The sequence below is a fragment of the Erinaceus europaeus genome, chromosome 15 (genome assembly GCF_950295315.1).
Source record: "Erinaceus europaeus chromosome 15, mEriEur2.1, whole genome shotgun sequence".
NCBI lineage: Eukaryota > Metazoa > Chordata > Mammalia > Eulipotyphla > Erinaceidae > Erinaceus > Erinaceus europaeus.
Genome location: NC_080176.1, coordinates 65,153,846 through 65,173,663, shown reverse-complemented (window position 1 = coordinate 65,173,663; position 19,818 = coordinate 65,153,846). Strand labels below are relative to the sequence as shown.

Genomic DNA, 19,818 nt, shown 5'->3' with positions numbered 1-19,818 from the left:
GCAATTTGGATTTTAGGGGACCAGGTAGTGGTATGGCTGGTAGAGTGCTTGTGTAACAATGAGCAAGGACCCAGGTCCAAGCCCCCATTCCCTACCCGCAGGGGAGAAGCTTCACAAATAGTGAAACAAGGCTGCAAATGTCTTTCATTCTCTCTTCCTCCCCTCTCTCAATTTCTCTATATCTATCCAAAATAAATAATAAAATTTTAAAAAAGAGAAAAAATTGGATTTTTATTTTAAAGACAGAACCAGGAGTGAACAAATGGCAGAGAACCCACGTTTCTAACACTTACGTGTCCTTTTTGACGCATAGTGTTGCTGAATTATCTTGTTAAGTCAGAGTATTCTCAAGAAATAATTTGATTTCTGAATGATTTTTAATATGCATTTGAGGTATAATTCACAATCATTAAACCAAGAGCTTTTGTAATTCAAATAGCTCATATCTATCATGTCCACGAATAAGAAATAAATTTTAATCACTGAGCCTTCTGAATCACTGCACTGATTCTATATCTAATATATTAGTCTAAAAGTGCACTGTAGTTGTTAAAAAGAAAAGGCAGGCAGTGGGGGTGTGTGTGTGTGCAGTGGATAAAGCACTGGACTCTCAAGCATAAAGTCTTGAGTTTGGTCCCCAGCAGCACATGTATCAGAGTGATATCTGGCTCTTTTTCTCCTCCTATCTTTCTCATTAATAAATAAAATCCTAAAAATTAAGAGGGAGTGGGAGATAAGGAGAGAAAGACAGAGACACCTGCAGCTCTGCTTCACCACTTCTTCTAGCGTCTTGTAAAGCTTTCCGCCTGCAGGTGGGGAGGCAGGGGCTTGAACCTGGGTCCTTGTGCATAGTAATACAAGCACTTAACCAAATGTGCCACCTCCCAGCCCCTAAAGTAAGTCTTTTTTTTATTTTTTATTGTTGTTGTAGTTATTATTGTTGTTGTTATTGATGTTGTCATTGTTAGATAGGAAAGAGAGAAATGGAGAGAGATGGGGAAGATAGAGAGAGGGAGAGTAAGATAGACACCTGCAGACCTGCTTCACCACCTGTGAAGTGACTCCCCTGCAGGTGGGAAGCCAGGGGCTTGAACCAAGATCCTTATGCCGGTTCTTGTACTTCACACCACTTGCACTTAACCCGCTGCGCTACCGCCCGTCTCTCTAAAGTTAAAGTCTTAATTACAAACTTCGGTTTAAATTTTTTGACAATAATACTCCACAGGCAGAATAGGATCTCTAAATGCAGAAGGGAAACATGACTGTATTTGTACATTCCAACTCTCCATTTCCCCACAACCACTATCATCTTGTTTACACATGTCATTTTAACATCTTTTTTATGTCAATATATTACAATTTTACAATAGGCTGAAGCTTACAAATTGGTTTATACTAAATACATGTAAGGCAAGCTGATCCTAATGACTTCCAAGAAAGCACAAAACACAAAAATTAGACATAAAGTTTTCTGTCAGTCCCCTTACATACCTACCACAGAGGTTTATATAGTAAATGGCTAAATATTTACTGAATTGAAAATTATATATTTTAAAGTTTTATTTTTTTTTACTATTTATTTCCTTTTGTTGCCCTAATTTTATTGTTGTAGTTGTTGTTGTTATTGATGTCACTGTTGTTGGATAGGACAGAGAGAAATGGAGAGAGGAGGGGAAGACAGAGAGGGGGAGAAAGACACCTGCAGACCTGCTTCACCGCTTGTGAAGAGACTCCCCTGCAGGTGGGAAGCCAGGGGCTCGAACCAGGATCCTTACGCCGGTCCTTGTGCTTTGCACCACGTGCACTTAACCTACTGCACTACTACCCAATTCCCTAAAGTTTTTTTTTTTTATTATTTTATTTATTTATTAGATAGAGACAGAGAGAAATCAACAGAATAGGGAAGAAAGAGGGAGAGAGACACCTGTAATACCACTTCACCACTCCTGAAGCTTTTCCCCAGAACCTTAAGCCTGAATCCTTGTGTATTGTAATATGTACACTCAGCCCAGTGTGCTACCACCTAGTCTCCTTGAATGCTTTATTTTTACAAGAAATAACAGGAAATAAGAAAACTAAGGAAATTATAGGAAGAGTGTCTATACCCTGTTTGCCACTTCAAAAGCTCTCAAGGGCCTCATGTTATAACATATCTGGTAAGTCCTTTCCCTCGGACCTCTGATAATCTCCGACAGTGTCGTAAAACGTTCATTATCCCATGAAACTTCTTGTCAACTTTCAAAGTTGTGAACTCCTTTATGTCAGCTTCCACTATAAAATAATGACCTAAAAATAAAGATACCAGTGTTGATTTTTTTAAGAACAAATTTCATGACTTTTTCATGTACTAAATTGTCAATATGACATTAATCACTTTCCCTATCATTACCCAACCAAAGTGAAAAATGGTCTTCTTGCTAAAATAATGACTATTCTATCAAACAAAGTGGTATGTACGCCCCACTTACTATATCACAACTATATGTTGATAGCTTCAGAAAAATTCATCTTTTTATTTAAATTGTTACAAGGGTTCTTCTTGGGGTTGACAAAGCCACCACCACTCCCAACAACCTTTTTTTTTTTTTTTAATTTTCCTTTTCTCTTTACTTGGTAAGACAGAGAAAAGGGGGGGGGGGGTGGAAGAGAGATACATGCAGCGCTACCTCATTATCCATGAAGCTTTCCCATCGTGGTTGAGGATGGGGGCCTGAACCGGAATCCTTGCACAAGGTAACATGTGCACTGAACCAGGTGATCCACAGCCAGGCCCATGATTCAGCTTTTGAAGAGCCATCATGGTATGATGGTTAAGCTAATAAAGCCTACAGCCACTGTAACTTACCTAGCTGGCCAATAACTTAAGTATTCTCTACTAACCTGCAAAATGGGGCCAATGGTACTATGCACCTTGTAAGGGTGTTATGAGGTTTAAGGCAGGTGGCATAAAGCAAGACCAACTGGGATCACCCTATTCTTTTTTAGCAAGAGCTCTCTTGTGTATTATATGGCACCTGAGCAGCATCCCTGGCCTCTACTCATTTGATGTCAGTAGTACCCAACCCCAGATGTAACAATCAAAAATGTCTCTGGAGAGGAGTAAAGTTACCTAGTAAGCAAAGTGTCCTGGTTTAGAATCCTCTCCCTAGACTTATAATGTCCTAGAATCAGCATTATTTCTCATGTTTGCATCATACACCAAGCAGGTGGCATGGACATATATATAAACAGTCTGTCATTTTACCTTTGGTATCCTTTGTTTCTTCATCCATAAACCTGTGATAGAGATTTCTAGCCACAGAATTCATTGATTTTTTTGGCTGGTGTATAATCTTGTATTTACTAGCTACTGCCTTGTTGATTTCTTTAATAACATCATTAATTTGACAATAGGTTAAACGGGGTTTCATGTATCTGTAAAAAAGCATATGATTCATAATTTTAAAATGATCTTCAAAAAACACTTATGCATGGTGACTGTAAACAGTGATAAAACACAAGTATTCTTTTTGTTCCTATGTCACTGGAGCTTCGCTGTTCTGGACCAACTTTTTAAGAAATGAAGAGACAAACAGAAGACAGGGAAAGACACCACAGTACCAAAGCTTCTTCCAATACAATGAAATCCAGGATCACAAGCAAGGCAAAGCAAGTACATTATCCATGTGATTTATTTTACTTTGCCAATTCAACACTATCAGTATTCTTTAAAAAAAAAAAATATATATATATATATATATATATATATATACACACATATACATACACATATACATGTTGTAGCACAGTGACTAGAGCACAGGACTTATAAACATGAGTTCCAAGTGCCATTCCCAGCATCACATGTGCCAGAGAGAAACTCTGGTGGAACACCTGGTTGAGCACATACATTACCATGTGCGAGGACCTAGGCTCAAGTTCCCAGTCCCCACCTGCGGGGAAAATCTTTACAAGTGGCGAAGCACTGTTGCAGGAGTCCCCCTCCTCCATCTCCCCACCCCTTTCAATTTCTCTATCTCTATCCAATAAACAAAGAAAAAAGATGTTGAGACTGGGTGATAGCACACCTGGTTGACAGCACATGTTACAATGTGCAAGGACCCAGGTTCAAGCACCTCATCCCCATCTGCAGGCTTCACAATTGGTGAAGTAGTCTTGCAGTCTTTCTCCCTCACTAACTCTTCTTTCCCTATTGATTTCTTTGTTTCTATCCCATTAACAAAAAAATGTTTAAAATAATCAAAATAAGTAAATAAAGTAGTGGGTGGAGGTTATCTCTTGGAGGTGATGAAAATGTTGTAATACTGAATGGTTATGGTACTGTCTCTATCTGACACCATTTCCCCCAACTTTAGTGATAGTTCCAAGGCCTTTCCTCTAATTCATCTATACCCTCTTTCATAAAATAAAGTAAAATAAATTATGTCAACATCCAAATAAAGCAGACAGCTGAAAAAGTAAATGTAGATCAAAACAAATCACAGTTTATCTTTCCTACTTATACTTCAATTCATTAATCTCTATCCTCTATCTACATCATTTATATTAAATCTAAAACCAAAGCTCATAAACATGGAAGGGAGCATGGTGGTGGAGGGAATAACTGAATAGGTGTGCTAGCAAAATCGCAATATATGGAAAAACACATATAGAAACTGGCTTTCCATAGTAAAAACCAAAAAAATTCAACACTTAGGCAGCAGAACACAGAAAAAAACTGTCTCCCAAGAATATAAATTCCTCCCACATGACAACAAACCACAGCAGCAGAGAGCTATATGGTGTTTCTAAGAGTTCTAAACAAAATAAAATCAAACTTCAGTTGATCAAGACATATAATAATGAAATTGACAAAAGATTTTTTAAAAATTAAAAGTGCAAAAGAAAAGCAGAATCACAAAGGAAACCAAATGTGATTATCAACTGATTTCTCACTGGAAACACTAAAGAACTTTAGGAAAAGAGTGGCAGTAGGGGCCAGGTGGTGGTATACTTGATTGAGTAGACATGGTACAATTCATAAGAATCCAGGTTCCAGCCACTGGTCTCCACGTGCAGGGGCGAAGCTTCACAAGCTGTGAAGCAGTGCTAGAGGTATCTCTTTCTTTCCCTTTCTATCTTTCCCTTCCTTCTCAGTTTCTCTGTCTCTATCTAGTAGATAAATAAATAAGAAAAAGAAATGGTTGGCAGTGTATTCGAAGTTTTTAATGGAAAAGATCTCCAACTAAGACTATTATATCCATATTGGCTATCACTCACATTTGAAGGAATGATGGAGAACATTCAGATAAACAACAGTAAAAAGAATTCATGGGGGGGGGAGGGTTGGGTGATAGCACAGCAGGATAAGCGCACATGGCACAAATCGCAAGGACCTGAGTAAGGATCCCGGTTCGAGCCCCCGGCTCTCCACCTGCAGGGGAGTCGCTTCACAGGCAATTTGTCTCCCCCTCTCTGTCTTCCCCTCCTCCATTTCTCTCTGTTTTATCCAACAATGAATAACATCAACAATAACAATAATAACCACAACAAGGCTACAGCAACAAGGGCAACAAAAGGGGGAAAAAATGGCCTCCAGGAACAGTGGATTCATGGTGCAGGCACTGAGCCCCAGCAATAACCCTGGAGGCAAAAAAAAAAAAAAAAAATTCATGGGAGTCGGGCAGTAGTGCAGCGGGATAAGTGCATGTGGCATAAAGCACAAGGACCGGCTTAAGGATTCCGGTTCGAGCCCCCAGCTCCCCACCTGCAGGGGAGTCGCTTCACAGGCAGTGAAGCAGGTCTGCAGGTGTCTATCTTTCTCTCCCCCTCTCTGTCTTCCCCTGCTCTCTCCATTTCTCTCTGGCCTATCTAACAACAAGGTCATCAATAACAATAATAACTACAACAACAATTAAAAAAAAAAAGAATTCATTACCACTAACCTGACCCTGAAGGAAACACTAAATTTTATACATCTATTCAAACTCAAATTTCCAATGATAGTTCATGGTAAAAAAGCAAACAAGTTATATTTAAAGTATAAACACACTGTTATACTATCAGAAACAACATATATACACACACACACACACACACACACATACATACATACATATATATATATATATATATGTAACTGTGCCATTGTTTTAATGAAATAAAACAAATAGTTAAATATTAACCCAAATAAGATTGTTTAAATAATATAATAAAATATATTAAGTTTACAGTATATAATCTATATTATAAGGCAGAGGGGACAGCATAATGGTTATGCAAAGAGACTTTCATGCCTAGAGGTTCCGAAGTACCAGGTTCAATCCCCTGTACCACCATATACCAAAGCTGAGCAGTACTCCGGTAAAAAAATAAATAAGGTTTAAAATGTATGGGAGAGTTGGGCAGTAGCTCAATGGGTTAAGTGCACGTGGCACAAAGCCTTGGACCAGATTACAGATCCCAGTTTGAGCCCCTGGCTCCCCACCTGCAGGGGAGTTGCTTCACAGGCAGTAAAGCAGGTCTGCAGGTGTCTAGCTTTCTCTCCCCCTCTCTGTCTTTCCCTCTCTCCATTTCTCTCTGTCCTATCCAACAACAATGACATCAATAACAATAAAAAAGTAACAATAAATATAAAAAATATTTTTTATTTGTTATATAATAAAATGAGAAAGGAAATACTTTATTATTATTATTTTCCCTTTTGTTGCCTTTGTTGTTTATTGTCACTATTGTTATTATTGTTGTTGTTATTGCTATGGTTGTAGTTGGATAGGACAAAGAGAAATTGAGAGAGGAGAGGAAGACAGAGAGGGGGAAAGACAGACACCTGCAGACCTGCTCAAACCGGTTATTGCTGGGGGGCTCAGTACCTGCACCACGAATCCACTGCTCCTGGAGGACATTTTTCCCATTTTGTTGCCCTTGTTGTTATCATTATTATTGTTGTCACTGCTATTGTTGTTGTTGGATAGGACAGAGAGAAATCCAGAGGAGGGGGAGAGAAAGACAGATACCTGCAAATCTGCTTCACCTCTTGTGAAGCGACCCCCCAGCAGGTGGGGAGCCGGGGGCTTGAACTGGATCCTTACGCCAGTCCTTGCTTTGTGCCATGTGCCTTTAACCCGCTGCGCTACTGCCTGGCCCCCTATTAAAATTTTTAAACCTGGATTTCTACAATTGGCTTCCTGGTATTGCATCTGTAAAACACAAAGGAATTTCTATCTAGATAGGGTGTGGTTGGGGAAACTTGTCCCATTTTTCTCCCTACTGATGAAGGGCCCATAATAGAGCAAAGTGTTCAAATAAGCACATAACATACCAAACAACATTCTCCATCTCATTCTCAAACCTAGACAGCACTTTCAGTTTAGCAAAAACTGAGGTGACTGCTAACGTGTAACTGGACAAACGCTTATCACAAAGTGGTCCTGGAAAGGATCTCAGTAATAAACAGATCTACCTCTAGATCTATGAAGAGATTTTACAACTACATAGAAGACATAACTTTCAAATATGTCTAACAAAAGGGTTCCTCCATTTTCATAGTACACTGTTAAACTATTTTAGAAAAGTTCAGCACATAAATAGCATATTATGACAAATATAATCAAACTTTACAATGTAAATATCGTGTATGTTGCCTATGAAGAACAGAACGCAAAAAATATCTTAAATACTTACGAAGGAATGCCATCAAACTCATCAGAAGTTATAAACAGCATTTCTTTAATAACTCTTTGCTCTTTGGGGGGTTTCTTTGTGGGTACGGGTTCTTCAACGCTAACATCTGACACAGTAACACTACAGAATAAAGATGCACAGACATACAGGTTAACCTTCAGAATTCTGTAGCAAACAACTGAAAACTTCCAGAATCAAACAAGATTCACCTAGTAATAATTCTGTAGCCAACATATCTTGTATCTCTCACCTTATTATTCATGAAAATAGTAAAGAGATGTTGAAATAGTGAAGAGATGTGGAAAAATTAACTTGCCAATCTTCAGTAGCATACTTATATACTCACACCCATGGGGCATGTCATATATATGTTGAACATGTTCAGCTGTTGTCCCACTGGCTTCTCAAAATCAGGATGTATAGTCTTAACCTCTAAACAGCTTATCTTCTCGATTTTATTTCTGAACTTAGAAACATCAATCATCTTATATATTTCTTTTTCTAATTCTCCCTGATGGCTGCTAGTGTCAGTCTTGTTTACTGAAGACACATTTTAATTGCAAGCCGTCAGCACGGGTCACCATCGGATTCAGTCCTGACCCAGTGAGAATACTAGTTAACTCCTACCTCAGCAGCAAATGAAGTCTAGAAATGGGCTGTAGCTTTTAGGTTAACTGCCAAGAAAGGAATAGATTTCTGTTGCCATCAGCAAATTAATCCATACTGTTTTGACTGCTCCAAAAAGAGATGGGATACAAGAAAGAGTAGATCCAGCCTATAAGGTAGTGAAAGGAAGCCCAAGACAAGCAAGTAAAGTTCTAAGATTAATAGGAGTGCAGAAACATAGAAGCTCTCAAATTATAAAGACCAAAGATCTCATTTGGAGTCAGGCAACGAGAAGGGAAGGAAAAGCAGGACCAGACAAAACTCTGCAGCGGGATGGCTTAGGGCTATGAATACACACAGTTGAGCCAAGTTCCTGTGCAGGTGAAGGGGGACAGAGACAGCAGGAATGGGTGGATGGGTAGCAAGGAAATGCAGAGTTCAGAGAGAGAGACAGAGAAAGAGAGAATTTTAAAAAGCAGAACTAATGTCAAGGCTGGAGCTAGACACTCAGTTAATAGTAGGACTAGGCAAGCACAAGAAAATTTTAAGAGAAACTAATAATTTAAGAGGGCAGAGAAAAAAGAGGCAGCCAAATCTGAGATGTGGAGGTGACAATTAAGAGTGCAGTGGTTAAAAAAAAAAAAAAAAGTACAGTGGTAGTACAGAAACAGAACTTTAAAAATTAAAATTAAAAAGATGGACAGAAAAATAAAGTTTGGAAAAAGAATCAGGGCTGAAGGATTTGGGGCTCTTTTTACATCTAAGCAATCAGCTCTGTAAAAGGGGTGGTAACAATATTCAAAAACCAAGTTTTCAGGGGCCCTTCAGGGAAAGGGAAGACACAAACATACTGGAAGTAAACAAAACAGTAGTAGGACAGTAGTTTCAGGAATAAAGCAGAGCTAAATTTTTGTTCCTTTGGCTGCATCATTAAGCTTATTTTCTTTTTTAAATATTTTATTTATTATTATTGGATAGAGATAGAGACACTGAATGAAAGAGGAGGAGGAGATAAAGAGGGAGAGAGACACCTACAGCCCTGCATCACCACTTGTGAAACTTTCCCTCTGCAGGTAGGGAACAGGGGGCTTGAACCTGGGTCCTTGCACACTGTAATGTGTGCGCATAACCAGATGCACCACCACCTGGCCCCCAATAATAAGCTTATTTTCACCTAAGGCAATGGATCAAAAGGATCAGGAGAGATTTTTACCCGCCACCCCTCCCCCAAGACTTCTAACAATATCTAGAGACATTTTCCATTGTGACAATTGGTCACAGAAGAAGATGGCTACTACTATCTACTTAGTAGAGGTCAGGGATCTGCTAGACATTTATTCTCAAAACAAGGAATTACTTAGCTGAAAATGTTAACAGTGATGACAAACTCTACTCCAAGAGAATGGGGAAAGAAAAAGTAGAAAACAGAGCCTAAAAGAAACTCATCCTGAGGAAAGAGGAGTGACATTTTCTGTATAGACAGCAGGATCAGAAAAGCTGGTAGAGATGGGAAAAATATTCTTTCTGGTATAAATGAACCATCCCCCACACATACACACACAAACGCACACACACAAAACTACAAGTACAAGAGAAGCAAAAATTGTTAAGTACTATTTTTAATAAATTCAGATAATAAGAATAATAATAAATGCACTTACCAGCTCTGGGCTACTGTAACTTGAGGCAAGTGAGAAGGAATGTTTTCTTTCAGATGTTCCACATCTTTATAATCTTCTTCTAGAGTTGCAAAGAGTTCCTAAAATTTTTAAAATGAAAAAAAAAAATTAAATGCTCACAAATAAGCAGCTAGTACGTCCTTGGAGGGCAGTGGGTGAGGGTGCACCTGGGGAAGCAAGGGCCTAGATTCTAGCCCCTGCTCCCCACCTGCAGATGGGAAGCTTCATGAAGTGAAGCAAGTACTGCAGATGTCTCTCTGTCTCTAGCTCTCTCTCCTCTCGCAATCCTTTCTAATAAAGAAAAAAAGAAAGAAAAATGGCCACTGGGAGCAATGGATTCATCATGCAGGCACCAAGCCTCAGCAATAACCCTGGTGGCAATTAAAAAAAAAAAATTGGGGAGACGAGCGGTTAAGTGCACATGGCACAAAGCGCAAGGACCGGCATAAGGATCCCGGTTCAAGCCCCCGGCTCCCCACCTGCAGGGGAGTCGCTTCACAGACGGTGAAGCAGGTCTGCAGGTATCTATCTTTCTCTCCCCCTCTGTCTTCCTCTCCTCTCTCCATTTCTCTCTGTCCTATCCAACAACAATGACATCAATAACAATAATAACTACAACAACAACAAGGGCAACAAAAGGGAATAAATATAAAAAAAGAATTATGAGAGACACAATTGCAATGACTATGAATCATCAGAAGACAGAATGAGTTCAAAAAATGCTGAATGTAGCAAGTTTGTACTATTTTTCTCTACTGGGTTTATTTTAAGAAAACAACTGTTATAATGTTTTATCAGGCAGGATTTGCATTTAAGTCTTTCTAAAAATAGCAGTATATGAAAGATTTATATTTGTCATTCTAGTAATCTGCTTTTGTTGACTTAGTAAGCAACCCCCAATGTTATCTTAAAAAAAACAGCACCAGTGATAAAGTCCAGTTCAATGAAAATGTCTGCTTGTTCTAACCCCTTGTTTTTGTTTTACTTTTATTCAGTTCTTGTTAGAACTTGAAGCTATATCATCATGCAAATTTAATAAGGAAAATATTCTATGCCTTTAGATTTCTGTCCTCTGATTCTTAAGTCATAATGTCAACACACATTCCAAATAGTCTTCAGCTCTGAGTTGAACATTCTCTAGGTCCCACACCTAGGGTATTCTCGGGCAGCTTAGAATTGAAATCAATTTTGATATCTGTTTTGGATTTACATGATGCCCTTCTTTTAAAAGGCCTGAAGTTCAAACATAAAAATTTCATGTGTTACCTACAGCATTAATCATATCATTTGTTCTGCTTTTATGTCTTAATGCTTTCAGCCACCAAGTTAAAGGTGCTACCATGATGCCAATCTGACTTCCCTGGGCAAATGACCTCACCAATGTGTCCTAGAATCCCACCTCTCCAGAGCCCTGCCCCACTACAGAAAGATAGAAAAAGGCTGGAGGTATGGATTGACCTATCAATGCCCATGTCCAGCCGAGAAGCTATTACAGAAGCCAGACCTCCCACCTTCTACATCCCATAAAGATCTTTAGTCTATACTTCTAGAGAGATCAAGAATAAGGAACCTTCCAGTGGAGAGAATGGGACATGGAATTCTGTCCCATGGTGGGAATTATATTTGGAATTGTACCCTTCTTATCCCACAATCTTTTTTTGTTTTTAATCTTTATTTATTTGCTGGATAGAGACAGTCAGAAATTGAGAGGGAAGGGGGTGATAGAGAGGCAGAGAGACACCTGCAGCACTGCTTTACCACTTGTGAAGCTTTCCTCCTGCAGGTGGGGGCCAGGGGCTCGAACCTGGGTCCTTGCACACTGTAACATGTGCGCTCAACCAGGTGCGCCACCACCTGGCCCCCTTTATCCCACAATCTTGTTGATCATTATTAAATCACTAATTTAAAAAAATCATTAAAAAATCTTTATAGACCTTCAGGATTATAAAACTAAAAATCACAGAGGCTACCTAATTTTATCCCACTGAACATGTCAATGACTCTGACAATATAATGTAATTACAGAATACACTGAATAATTTCCCATCAGGAAGTACAATTCAAAGCCTTATTCAGAAAAAATAAATGTGATGTGAATGAAGTTCTAGATTTTCTTTACTTGACAAATGGGATACACAGAGAAATGGGAAAATACAGACTATGAGGGTTCAGTTCAACTTAATTTTTAGAGGATCCTGAAACATTGATAGATAAAGTGGCCTCATGTTGGCAGAGGGAGCTAAAAGCAAAGGACAAGAACCCACTTCTCCTCACCCCAGATCAGGTGTTCCTCCCACATCAATCTACCAGCAGATTAACTGTTTAATAATTACTTAGGAACTCTTCCCCTTTTTAGTGAAGGTCACTTCTACTACTACGAAGTACCTGGGAAATTCTAGAGTGCTTCATATTGGGTAAATAAAATGCCAATGGCACTCTGTATAGTCAATCATTTACAAAGTTAAAGACAACTTAAAGAATCCTTCAGAACTGTGATCCTGAATTTATTCTACTTATTTTGTATGTACTATTCTCTTATGTTGTTTCTTCACTAGAAAAAACATTACCTTGAGTGAACTGTTGGTTTGCTCTTGATACTCAATTTCCAATTCCAATTGGTTTAGAAGTTCATTTACTACAATGATATCTTCTCCTATTTTATTTAATGTATTCTTCAAGATAGGTTCTTGACCTATTAACAAGAATAAAATAGAAAATAAACTATCTTAAAGAAACAACAGACTGAGACCTACTCATATATAGAGATGCGACAAGAGAATATTCCTGAAATTTAAATATCACTGCAAACCAATACTTCAAAAGATCAGCAGTAACATACTCAAACCCACTAAACTCAGAAGAGAATTCAACCTCAGAGAGGCATAAGGAGGTAGAGAAAGGGCTACTACTACTTCAGCTCCTACTACCTATCCCCAGAGATAATCTTAAAACTTCATTTCTAAGTAGTATTTAAAAGACAGAAGAAACAGCACAAGGTTAACTCCTGAGCCTTTTGTTTCTGGCAAATTCTTTCACAAGAATAAAATACATAGAAATGCTAGATAAAATAAATGCCCTTCCACAGGCATACATGAGCTTTCACAAGAATGAGGACGATATCCACAGACTCCATAATAAAGAGAACATCACAGACCAAGGAGCCCTAATCTGGGGGTGCTGAGGAATACTAGAGAGAAGGTCACCATCAGTCTCAGCAACCTAATACTTTTGGCTTAACAGAGATATAAGCAAAGACTTTGGGGCTTAAAAGCATGAGGAGTTGCAAGTCAGTAGCTCCAATGAGTCTAGGACCCATGAAAGCACAAAACTACAAATCATCATCACTGACCAGGGAAATAACTTATGGTTTGAACTGGTCTATGTGTGGGGAGGTACAGGAGAGTGCTTCTTTAGAATTTTAACAGAGGTTTGGGGCTCTCATGACTTGGGACTGCTATTTGCACTAGTACAACTAGTTATCTATCCCTACCCCTAAATGGGGAGTGTAACATGAAAAGCAACAGCCTAGTGATATTCCTGAGTTGCCTGGCAGAGTAAGCACCAGAGGTTCATAAAGGAACATGCTTGCCGGGGCCAGTGGTGACCAGAGGGTTAAGCACACATGGCCCAAGAATCCTGGTTTGAGCCCTTGGATCCCCACCTGTAGGGGAGGCACTTCACAGGCAGTGAATCAGGTCTTCATCTGTCTTTCTCTTCCCCTCTCTGTCTTCCCCTCCTCTCTCGATTTCTCTCAGTCCTATCCAACGACAACAGCAATAACAACAATAATAATAACAACAATAAACAACAAGGCAACAAAAGGGAAAAAATAGCCTCCAGGAGCAGTGGATTCATAGTGCAGTTCACCAAGGCCCAGCAATACTGGAGGCAAAAAGTAAATTAATTTAATTTTTAAAAAGGGGGGGGGGTCTGGCGGTAGTGCAGCGCATTAAGCGCATGTGCGCAGGTAGCGCTAAGCGCAAGGGCAGGCATAAGGATCCTGGTTCAAGCCCCCAGCTCCCCACCTGCAGGGGAGTCGCTTCACAGGCAGTGTAGCAGGTCTGCAGGTGTCTATCTTTTTCTCCCCCTCTGTCTTCCCCTCCTCTCTCCATTTCTCTCTGTCCTATCCAACAGCGATGACATCAATAACAATAATAAAAATAACCACAACAACAATAAAAAAAATAATAACAACAAGGGCAACAAAAAAGGGGAAAAAAATAGCCTCCAGGCACAGTGGATTCGTGGTGCAGGCACCAAGCCCTAGCAATAACCCTGGAGGCCAAAAAAAAGAAAAGAAAAACTAATCTCATAATCAAATCATTCTAACTTCACTTTATCAAACAATGCAACACAGATTAATTTAAAAAAAAAAAAAAAAAAGCACAACTTGCTCACAGCTGTAGATTATACAGCAGCAGAGTAAAAATATTTAGGATCTCCAAGATGGAAGTTAGTAAGTAACACCATTATCTATCTCTGAAGGTTACACAAAGTCAATCAAAATAGTACATATAAGACTTAACAAAGTTGGGGCTCAGGAGATGGCTCATCAGGTAAAGCACATGCCCTACCATGTATGAGGTCCTAGGCCCTGGGCATCACACAGGAGCACCACAGATAGCACCAGGGAGCTCCAAGGGTGGTGGAATGGCACACTGGCATTACTCTAATACACAGTTAAAAAAAAAAAAATGAGATGAACAGAGGATCCATACATTGCACAAGTGTGAAGCTTTGGGTTCATTCCTTTGTGTTATATTTAAAAAATAATAAGACTTTACTGTATTTAGCAGTGTCCAAAACCTAGTAAAACAGTAAAAACCATTTATCATAAAAGGAAGCAGTTCATTAGTCAAGCAAAGGTAACTGCATTTGACACTAGGTTCACTGGTACTAAAACATTAACAAATGTTGAGTATTCAGAGAACTAATGTCTCTTCTGAGATTCATTTCAGAGGGTTAAATAACTACTTGGGCACACTAGTATCTTCAAGTATTTTTAGTCACCTAAAGTTTAGGGCTTTGTTTACTGATTTGTAGCAACTAACCACATTCACTACTTTAGATGATAGTAATCTAGCAAAACAGAACAGCCCAAGTGACAGTTACTGGATTTTCATTAAACAGGCTATGGAACCATGCTGGGTTCCTGGTTCCAAGTCTATTGAGTAGATGTAGAAGCAATTATAGGATACCAGCAAGGTGTGCAAGGATTCAAGGGAATTCTTATACTCTATACCCCAAGAGAGTGTCAGATTCCACAGGAAAAGGTTCAGCCTCTAAGACAGTCCTCTGCTTCAGAAGTCTGCTACAAAAAACAGGCAGTTTTACTTGTCAACTGCTTCTAAACAGCCAGCTAGAGAATGGAGGTTCCCATGATCCCAGACTTCAACTGTCTGTGGCAAGCCTGGAATATTATCTCTATTTCTGATGGACTGACTGGCTTTATCTGGAATGTCCCTGGATCCCTTCCTCCAGTTAATTTGCTAACTAGAATGGTCTAGAATGCCAAGATACGGAACCCAAAAGTCAGTTTACTCAATAGGTTACCAATTTATCACAAAGGCTAGAGGTGCAGTCCAATGAAAGGGGCACAAGGTAAGATACACAAAAATCAAACCAGGGACGCCATGCTGGAGAATCCTAATACTATATTCACTGAACTATCTCCCAGACCTCACCAACTCTTATTTTATTACTTGCCTTTTAGTATATTCATTTAGTTCTATAACCACGGATGCCATATAACCTTCAAACCTTACTAAAGTACCTTGTTATCTCTCAAGAAAGCATAACAAATAAATCTAATGAGTACCAGTTCACTGTTCAGTGTGACTTAGCCTAAAATACATTTGCCTAACCAGATAAGATAACAACACCCAACAATAATGAACATGTGTTTTGTGTATACTGATATAAAACTGCATAATGGTTATGCAAGTATGAAAGACTCTCATGCCTGGGCTCTGAGGTCCCAAGTTCAATCCCCTGCACCAAAGCTGAGCAGTGCTCTAGTAAAACACACACACACACACTGACTCCTACTTACCACAATTTCTTAATGACAGAGTTTTTTCAATATTGCCAATCTTTTTGTTAATAAGAGAACATAATTGCTCCAGCTCTGAGGAGGCCATCGTTTAAGTTTCTGGGGGAAAAAAAAAAACATTTATAAAGAGACAGTCAAATTTCTGTTCACTTTCAAAAATCCAAAAGTGGCAAAAATCCAGTACGTAAATCACATCTCGCCTGAAAGTGCAAAATACTTAGGAGTGACTCCTTTCGATCCTCCAAAATTCAATTCCTAAAGAAAGATCAGTATCACTTATCTTGGTGTCTACTGCAAACCATGCATCCAAACCAGAGCACAGGCCGTAAGCCTTTCCCTTAAGGATTTAGCAGACGGATGCACTATTCACATATAGGCACATATGTCCCACATCTCTACAAAGTATATACGCATATGCAAACGTACATGTAACCATAATACACGCATATTACTTATTTGCAATAGTATATTTATGTGACATGTGTAAAGAAATAAAACAATAAAGTCATAATGACAATAATGTTATCTTCAGGAATGGAAAATATGCTCGAATTGTAAGGGAGGGAAATGTTGGAGTAAGTGGGACCTAGCAAGCACCCTTGGGAACGGTGGGGCAGAGGCTGAACTCCGAGAGAAGCAGGAAGCGGGAAGCAACATCCGGACGCGACTTCCGGGGAGGGGGGCGCAGAGGCTCCCGCTCCAGCAAGGCCGAAACTGCGCCCCTCCGGGAGAGCCACCTCCCCACTTCCACCACCCAGTCCAGGGGATGCCCGGCTCCTGCTTCCGAAGGCAGAATCCCCAACACCGGACTCCAACCTTGCACCAACCGGTGGTCAAGAGCCCTCTAGCAGCCCGCCAAGCCAGGGACAACCCACGGCTCTCCGCCGAGAGCTCCGAATCGCGAGATGTGACTATAAAGATGGCAATTCAAACTGCCCGCGGGACTATATGACGCGCAGGCGCACATCGACGCAGAACGCAGGCTCCGAGACTCCGCACCATACCGCGTCATACAGGGCGGCAGGTGGGCGTGGCATGAGTGGGGCGGGGTCTTCCTGAATGGGCGTGGCCAAGTGAGTGGGTGGAAGCTATCTGCATGTGATCCCCTCCTGCTCCTGCGGGTCACAGGTCTTCGCAGTCTGTGACATACTTGGCCGCTGCAGGTTTGGGGACCTAGAGTTGTTAGCGAGGTGACACACTGCGTGCGGGTCTCCGCATTGATTGTACACTAGACTGACTAAGCCGGGGCAGTTTTTACAAGTTCTATTCATGCTGTACTTCACTTCAAATCGATGAAGTCAGGAGCTCTAGAAGCGAGGCCAGAAGCTTAGAACTTTTTAAATATGTATTTTTCAAGATTTAGCTATTTATGAGAGTAAGAAGAATGGATAGAAAAACAGGGCATCACGCTGGCACATGCGTTGAGGGGGAATCGAACCTAGGAGAGTCCAACACTTAATCCACTGGGAAACCTCCTGGGTCACAAGATTTGGTATTTAAAAAAAAAAAGTGGCGTGGGCCGGGCTGTAGCACAGCGGGTTAAGCACACATGGCGCAAAAATCCTGGTTCCAGCAGGGGGGACTCTTAACAAGTGGTGAAGCAGATCTGCAGGTGTCTTTCTCTCCCCCTCTCTTATCTTCCCCTCCTCTCTCGATTTCTCTCTGTCTTATCCAACAACAATGACAGCAATAATAATAACAACAACGATAAACAACAAGGGCAACAAAAGTGAAAAAATAGTCTCCGGGAGCAATGGATCTGTAGTGCAGGCACAGAGCCCCAATAACCCTGGAGGCAGAATTAAAAAAAAAAAAGTGCCCTTGTCATTCCGGAGCAATGGATCTGTAGTGCAGGCACTGAGCCCCAGTAACCCTGGAGGCAGAATTTAAAAAAAGTGCCCTTGTAATTCCTAGAAGTAGCCAATTTTGTGAGTTTTAACTCACAATTGTCTTTTAAAGACAGGAACCCTTTTCTAAGTGGTTTGTAACCTATATAAAGACAGATTTAAAGTAAGAAAATCAAAACACTTTTAATTTTGCCATTTAAAAATTAATGAGGGGTGGTCTGGGAGGTGGCACAGTGGATGAAGCATTGGACTCACAAGCAGGAGGTCCTGAGTTCAATCCCTGGCAGCACATGTACCAGAGTGATGTCTGGTTCTTTCTCTCTCTCCTCCTATCTTTCTCATTAATAAATAAAATTTAAAAAAATTTTTTTTTTACATGCATAACATTCCCCAGATTCCCATTTAGCAATACAACCCCCACTATTTCATTCATCATTTTTCATGGACCTGTATTCTCCCCACCCACCCACCCACCCCAGAGTCTTTTACTTTGGTGTAATACTCCAATTCCATTTCAGGTTCGACTTGTGTTTTCTTTTCTAATCTTGTTTTTCAACTTCGGCCTGAGAGTGAGATCATCCCATATTCATCCTTCTGTTTCTGACTTATTTCACTCAACATGATTTTTTCAAGGTCCATCCAAGATCGGCTGAAAACGGTGAAGTCACCATTTTTTACAGCTGAGTAGTATTCCATTGTGTATATATACCACAACTTGCTCAGCCACTCATCTGTTGTTGGACACCTGGGTTGCTTCCAGGTTTTGGCTATTACAAATTGTGCTGCCAAGAACATATGTGTACACAGATCTTTTTGGATGGATGTGTTGGGTTCCTTAGGATATATCCCCAGGAGGGGAATTGCAGGGTCATAGGGTAGGTCCATTTCTAGCCTTCTGAGAGTTCTCCAGACTGTTCTCCACAGAGGTTGGACCAATTGACATTCCCACCAGCAGTGCAGGAGGGTTCCTTTGACCCCACACCCTCTCCAGCATTTGCTGCTGTTACCTTTTCTGATGTGTGACATTCTCACAGGAGTGAAGTGATATCTCATTGTTGTCTTGATTTGCATTTCTCTGACAATCAGAGACTTGGAGCATTTTTTCATGTGTTTCTCAGCCTTTTGGATCTCTTCTGTGGTGAATATTCTGTCCAATTCCTCCCCCCATTTTTGGATGGGGTTATTTGTTGTCTTGTTGTTGAGTCTGGTAAGCTCTTTATATATGTTGGTTATTAAACTCTTATCTGATGTATGGCATGTAAAGATCTTCTCCCATTCTGTGAGGGGTCTCTTGATTTGGGTAGTGGTTTCTTTTGCTGTGAAGAAGCTTTTTAATTTGATGTAGTCCCATAGATTTATACTTGCCTTAGTCTTCCTTGTAATTGGATTTGTTTCATTGAAAATGTCTTTAAAATTTATGCGGGAAAAAAGTTCTTCCAATATTTTCCTCTAAGTATCTGATAGTTTCTGGTCTAACATCCAAGTCCTTGATCCACTTGGAATTTACTTTTGTATTTGGTGAAATACAGTGATTCAGCTTCATTCTTCTGCATGTTTCAACCCATTGTTTCCAACACCATTTGTTGAAGAGACTCTGCTTTCCCCATGTAATAGTCTGGGCCCCTTTGTCAAAGATTAGATGTCCATAGGTGTGGGGCCTCATTTCTGGGCTCTCAATTCTATTCCACTGGTCAGTGTGTCTGTTCATGTTCCAGTACCAAGCAGTTTTGATGACAATGGCCCTATAATATAGTTTGAGATCTGGCAGTGTGATGCCTCCGGTTCTGTTCTTTTTTCTCAAGATTGTTTTGGCAATTCTAGGTCTTTTCTGGTTCCAGATAAACATTTGTAGCATTTGTTCTGTTCTCCTAAAAAATGTGCTTGGGATCTTGATGGGGATAGCATTAAATTTGTAGATGGCTCTGGGTAATATATTCATTTTGATGATGTTAATTCTTCCAACCCATGAGCA

The 19,818-nt window shown here is 40.0% G+C and overlaps 1 protein-coding gene across 4 annotated transcripts; it reads right to left on the bottom strand.

Moving 5' to 3' along the window:
* Window positions 1–2,027: 2,027 nt before the first annotated feature.
* Window positions 2,028–16,999, bottom strand: SKA1 (spindle and kinetochore associated complex subunit 1). Of its 4 annotated transcripts, none has more exons than XM_060173876.1 (7): window positions 16,823–16,999; window positions 16,000–16,098; window positions 12,515–12,639; window positions 9,930–10,027; window positions 7,663–7,782; window positions 3,245–3,414; window positions 2,028–2,286 (listed from the first exon to the last, which is right to left on the bottom strand). In XM_060173876.1, the coding sequence occupies exons 2-7, from the start codon at window positions 16,085–16,087 to the stop codon at window positions 2,138–2,140; spliced, it is 750 nt and encodes a 249-aa protein (XP_060029859.1). In that variant the 5' UTR covers window positions 16,088–16,098; window positions 16,823–16,999; the 3' UTR covers window positions 2,028–2,137. The 4 variants fall into 4 exon arrangements, with proteins under 4 accessions (XP_060029859.1, XP_060029860.1, XP_060029862.1 ...); XM_060173877.1 differs by lacking the exon at window positions 16,823–16,999 and adding an exon at window positions 16,586–16,795; XM_060173879.1 differs by lacking the exon at window positions 16,823–16,999 and adding an exon at window positions 16,597–16,795.
* Between the last annotated feature and the right edge of the window lie 2,819 nt (window positions 17,000–19,818).

What these genes read in the sequence shown, in the direction of transcription:
- SKA1 (XM_060173876.1), bottom strand. Translation starts at nt 16,087, where the DNA reads ATGGCCTCCTCAGAGCTGGAGCAATTATGTTCTCTTATTAACAAAAAG. An exon ending in TCTGTCATTAAGAAATTGTG is followed by an intron (nt 12,640 to 15,999) that starts GTAAGTAGGAGT and finishes TCTTGTTAATAG; the next exon opens with GTCAAGAACCTATCTTGAAG. An exon ending in GTTACAGTAGCCCAGAGCTG is followed by an intron (nt 7,783 to 9,929) that starts GTAAGTGCATTT and finishes TTTATTCTGTAG; the next exon opens with TGTTACTGTGTCAGATGTTA.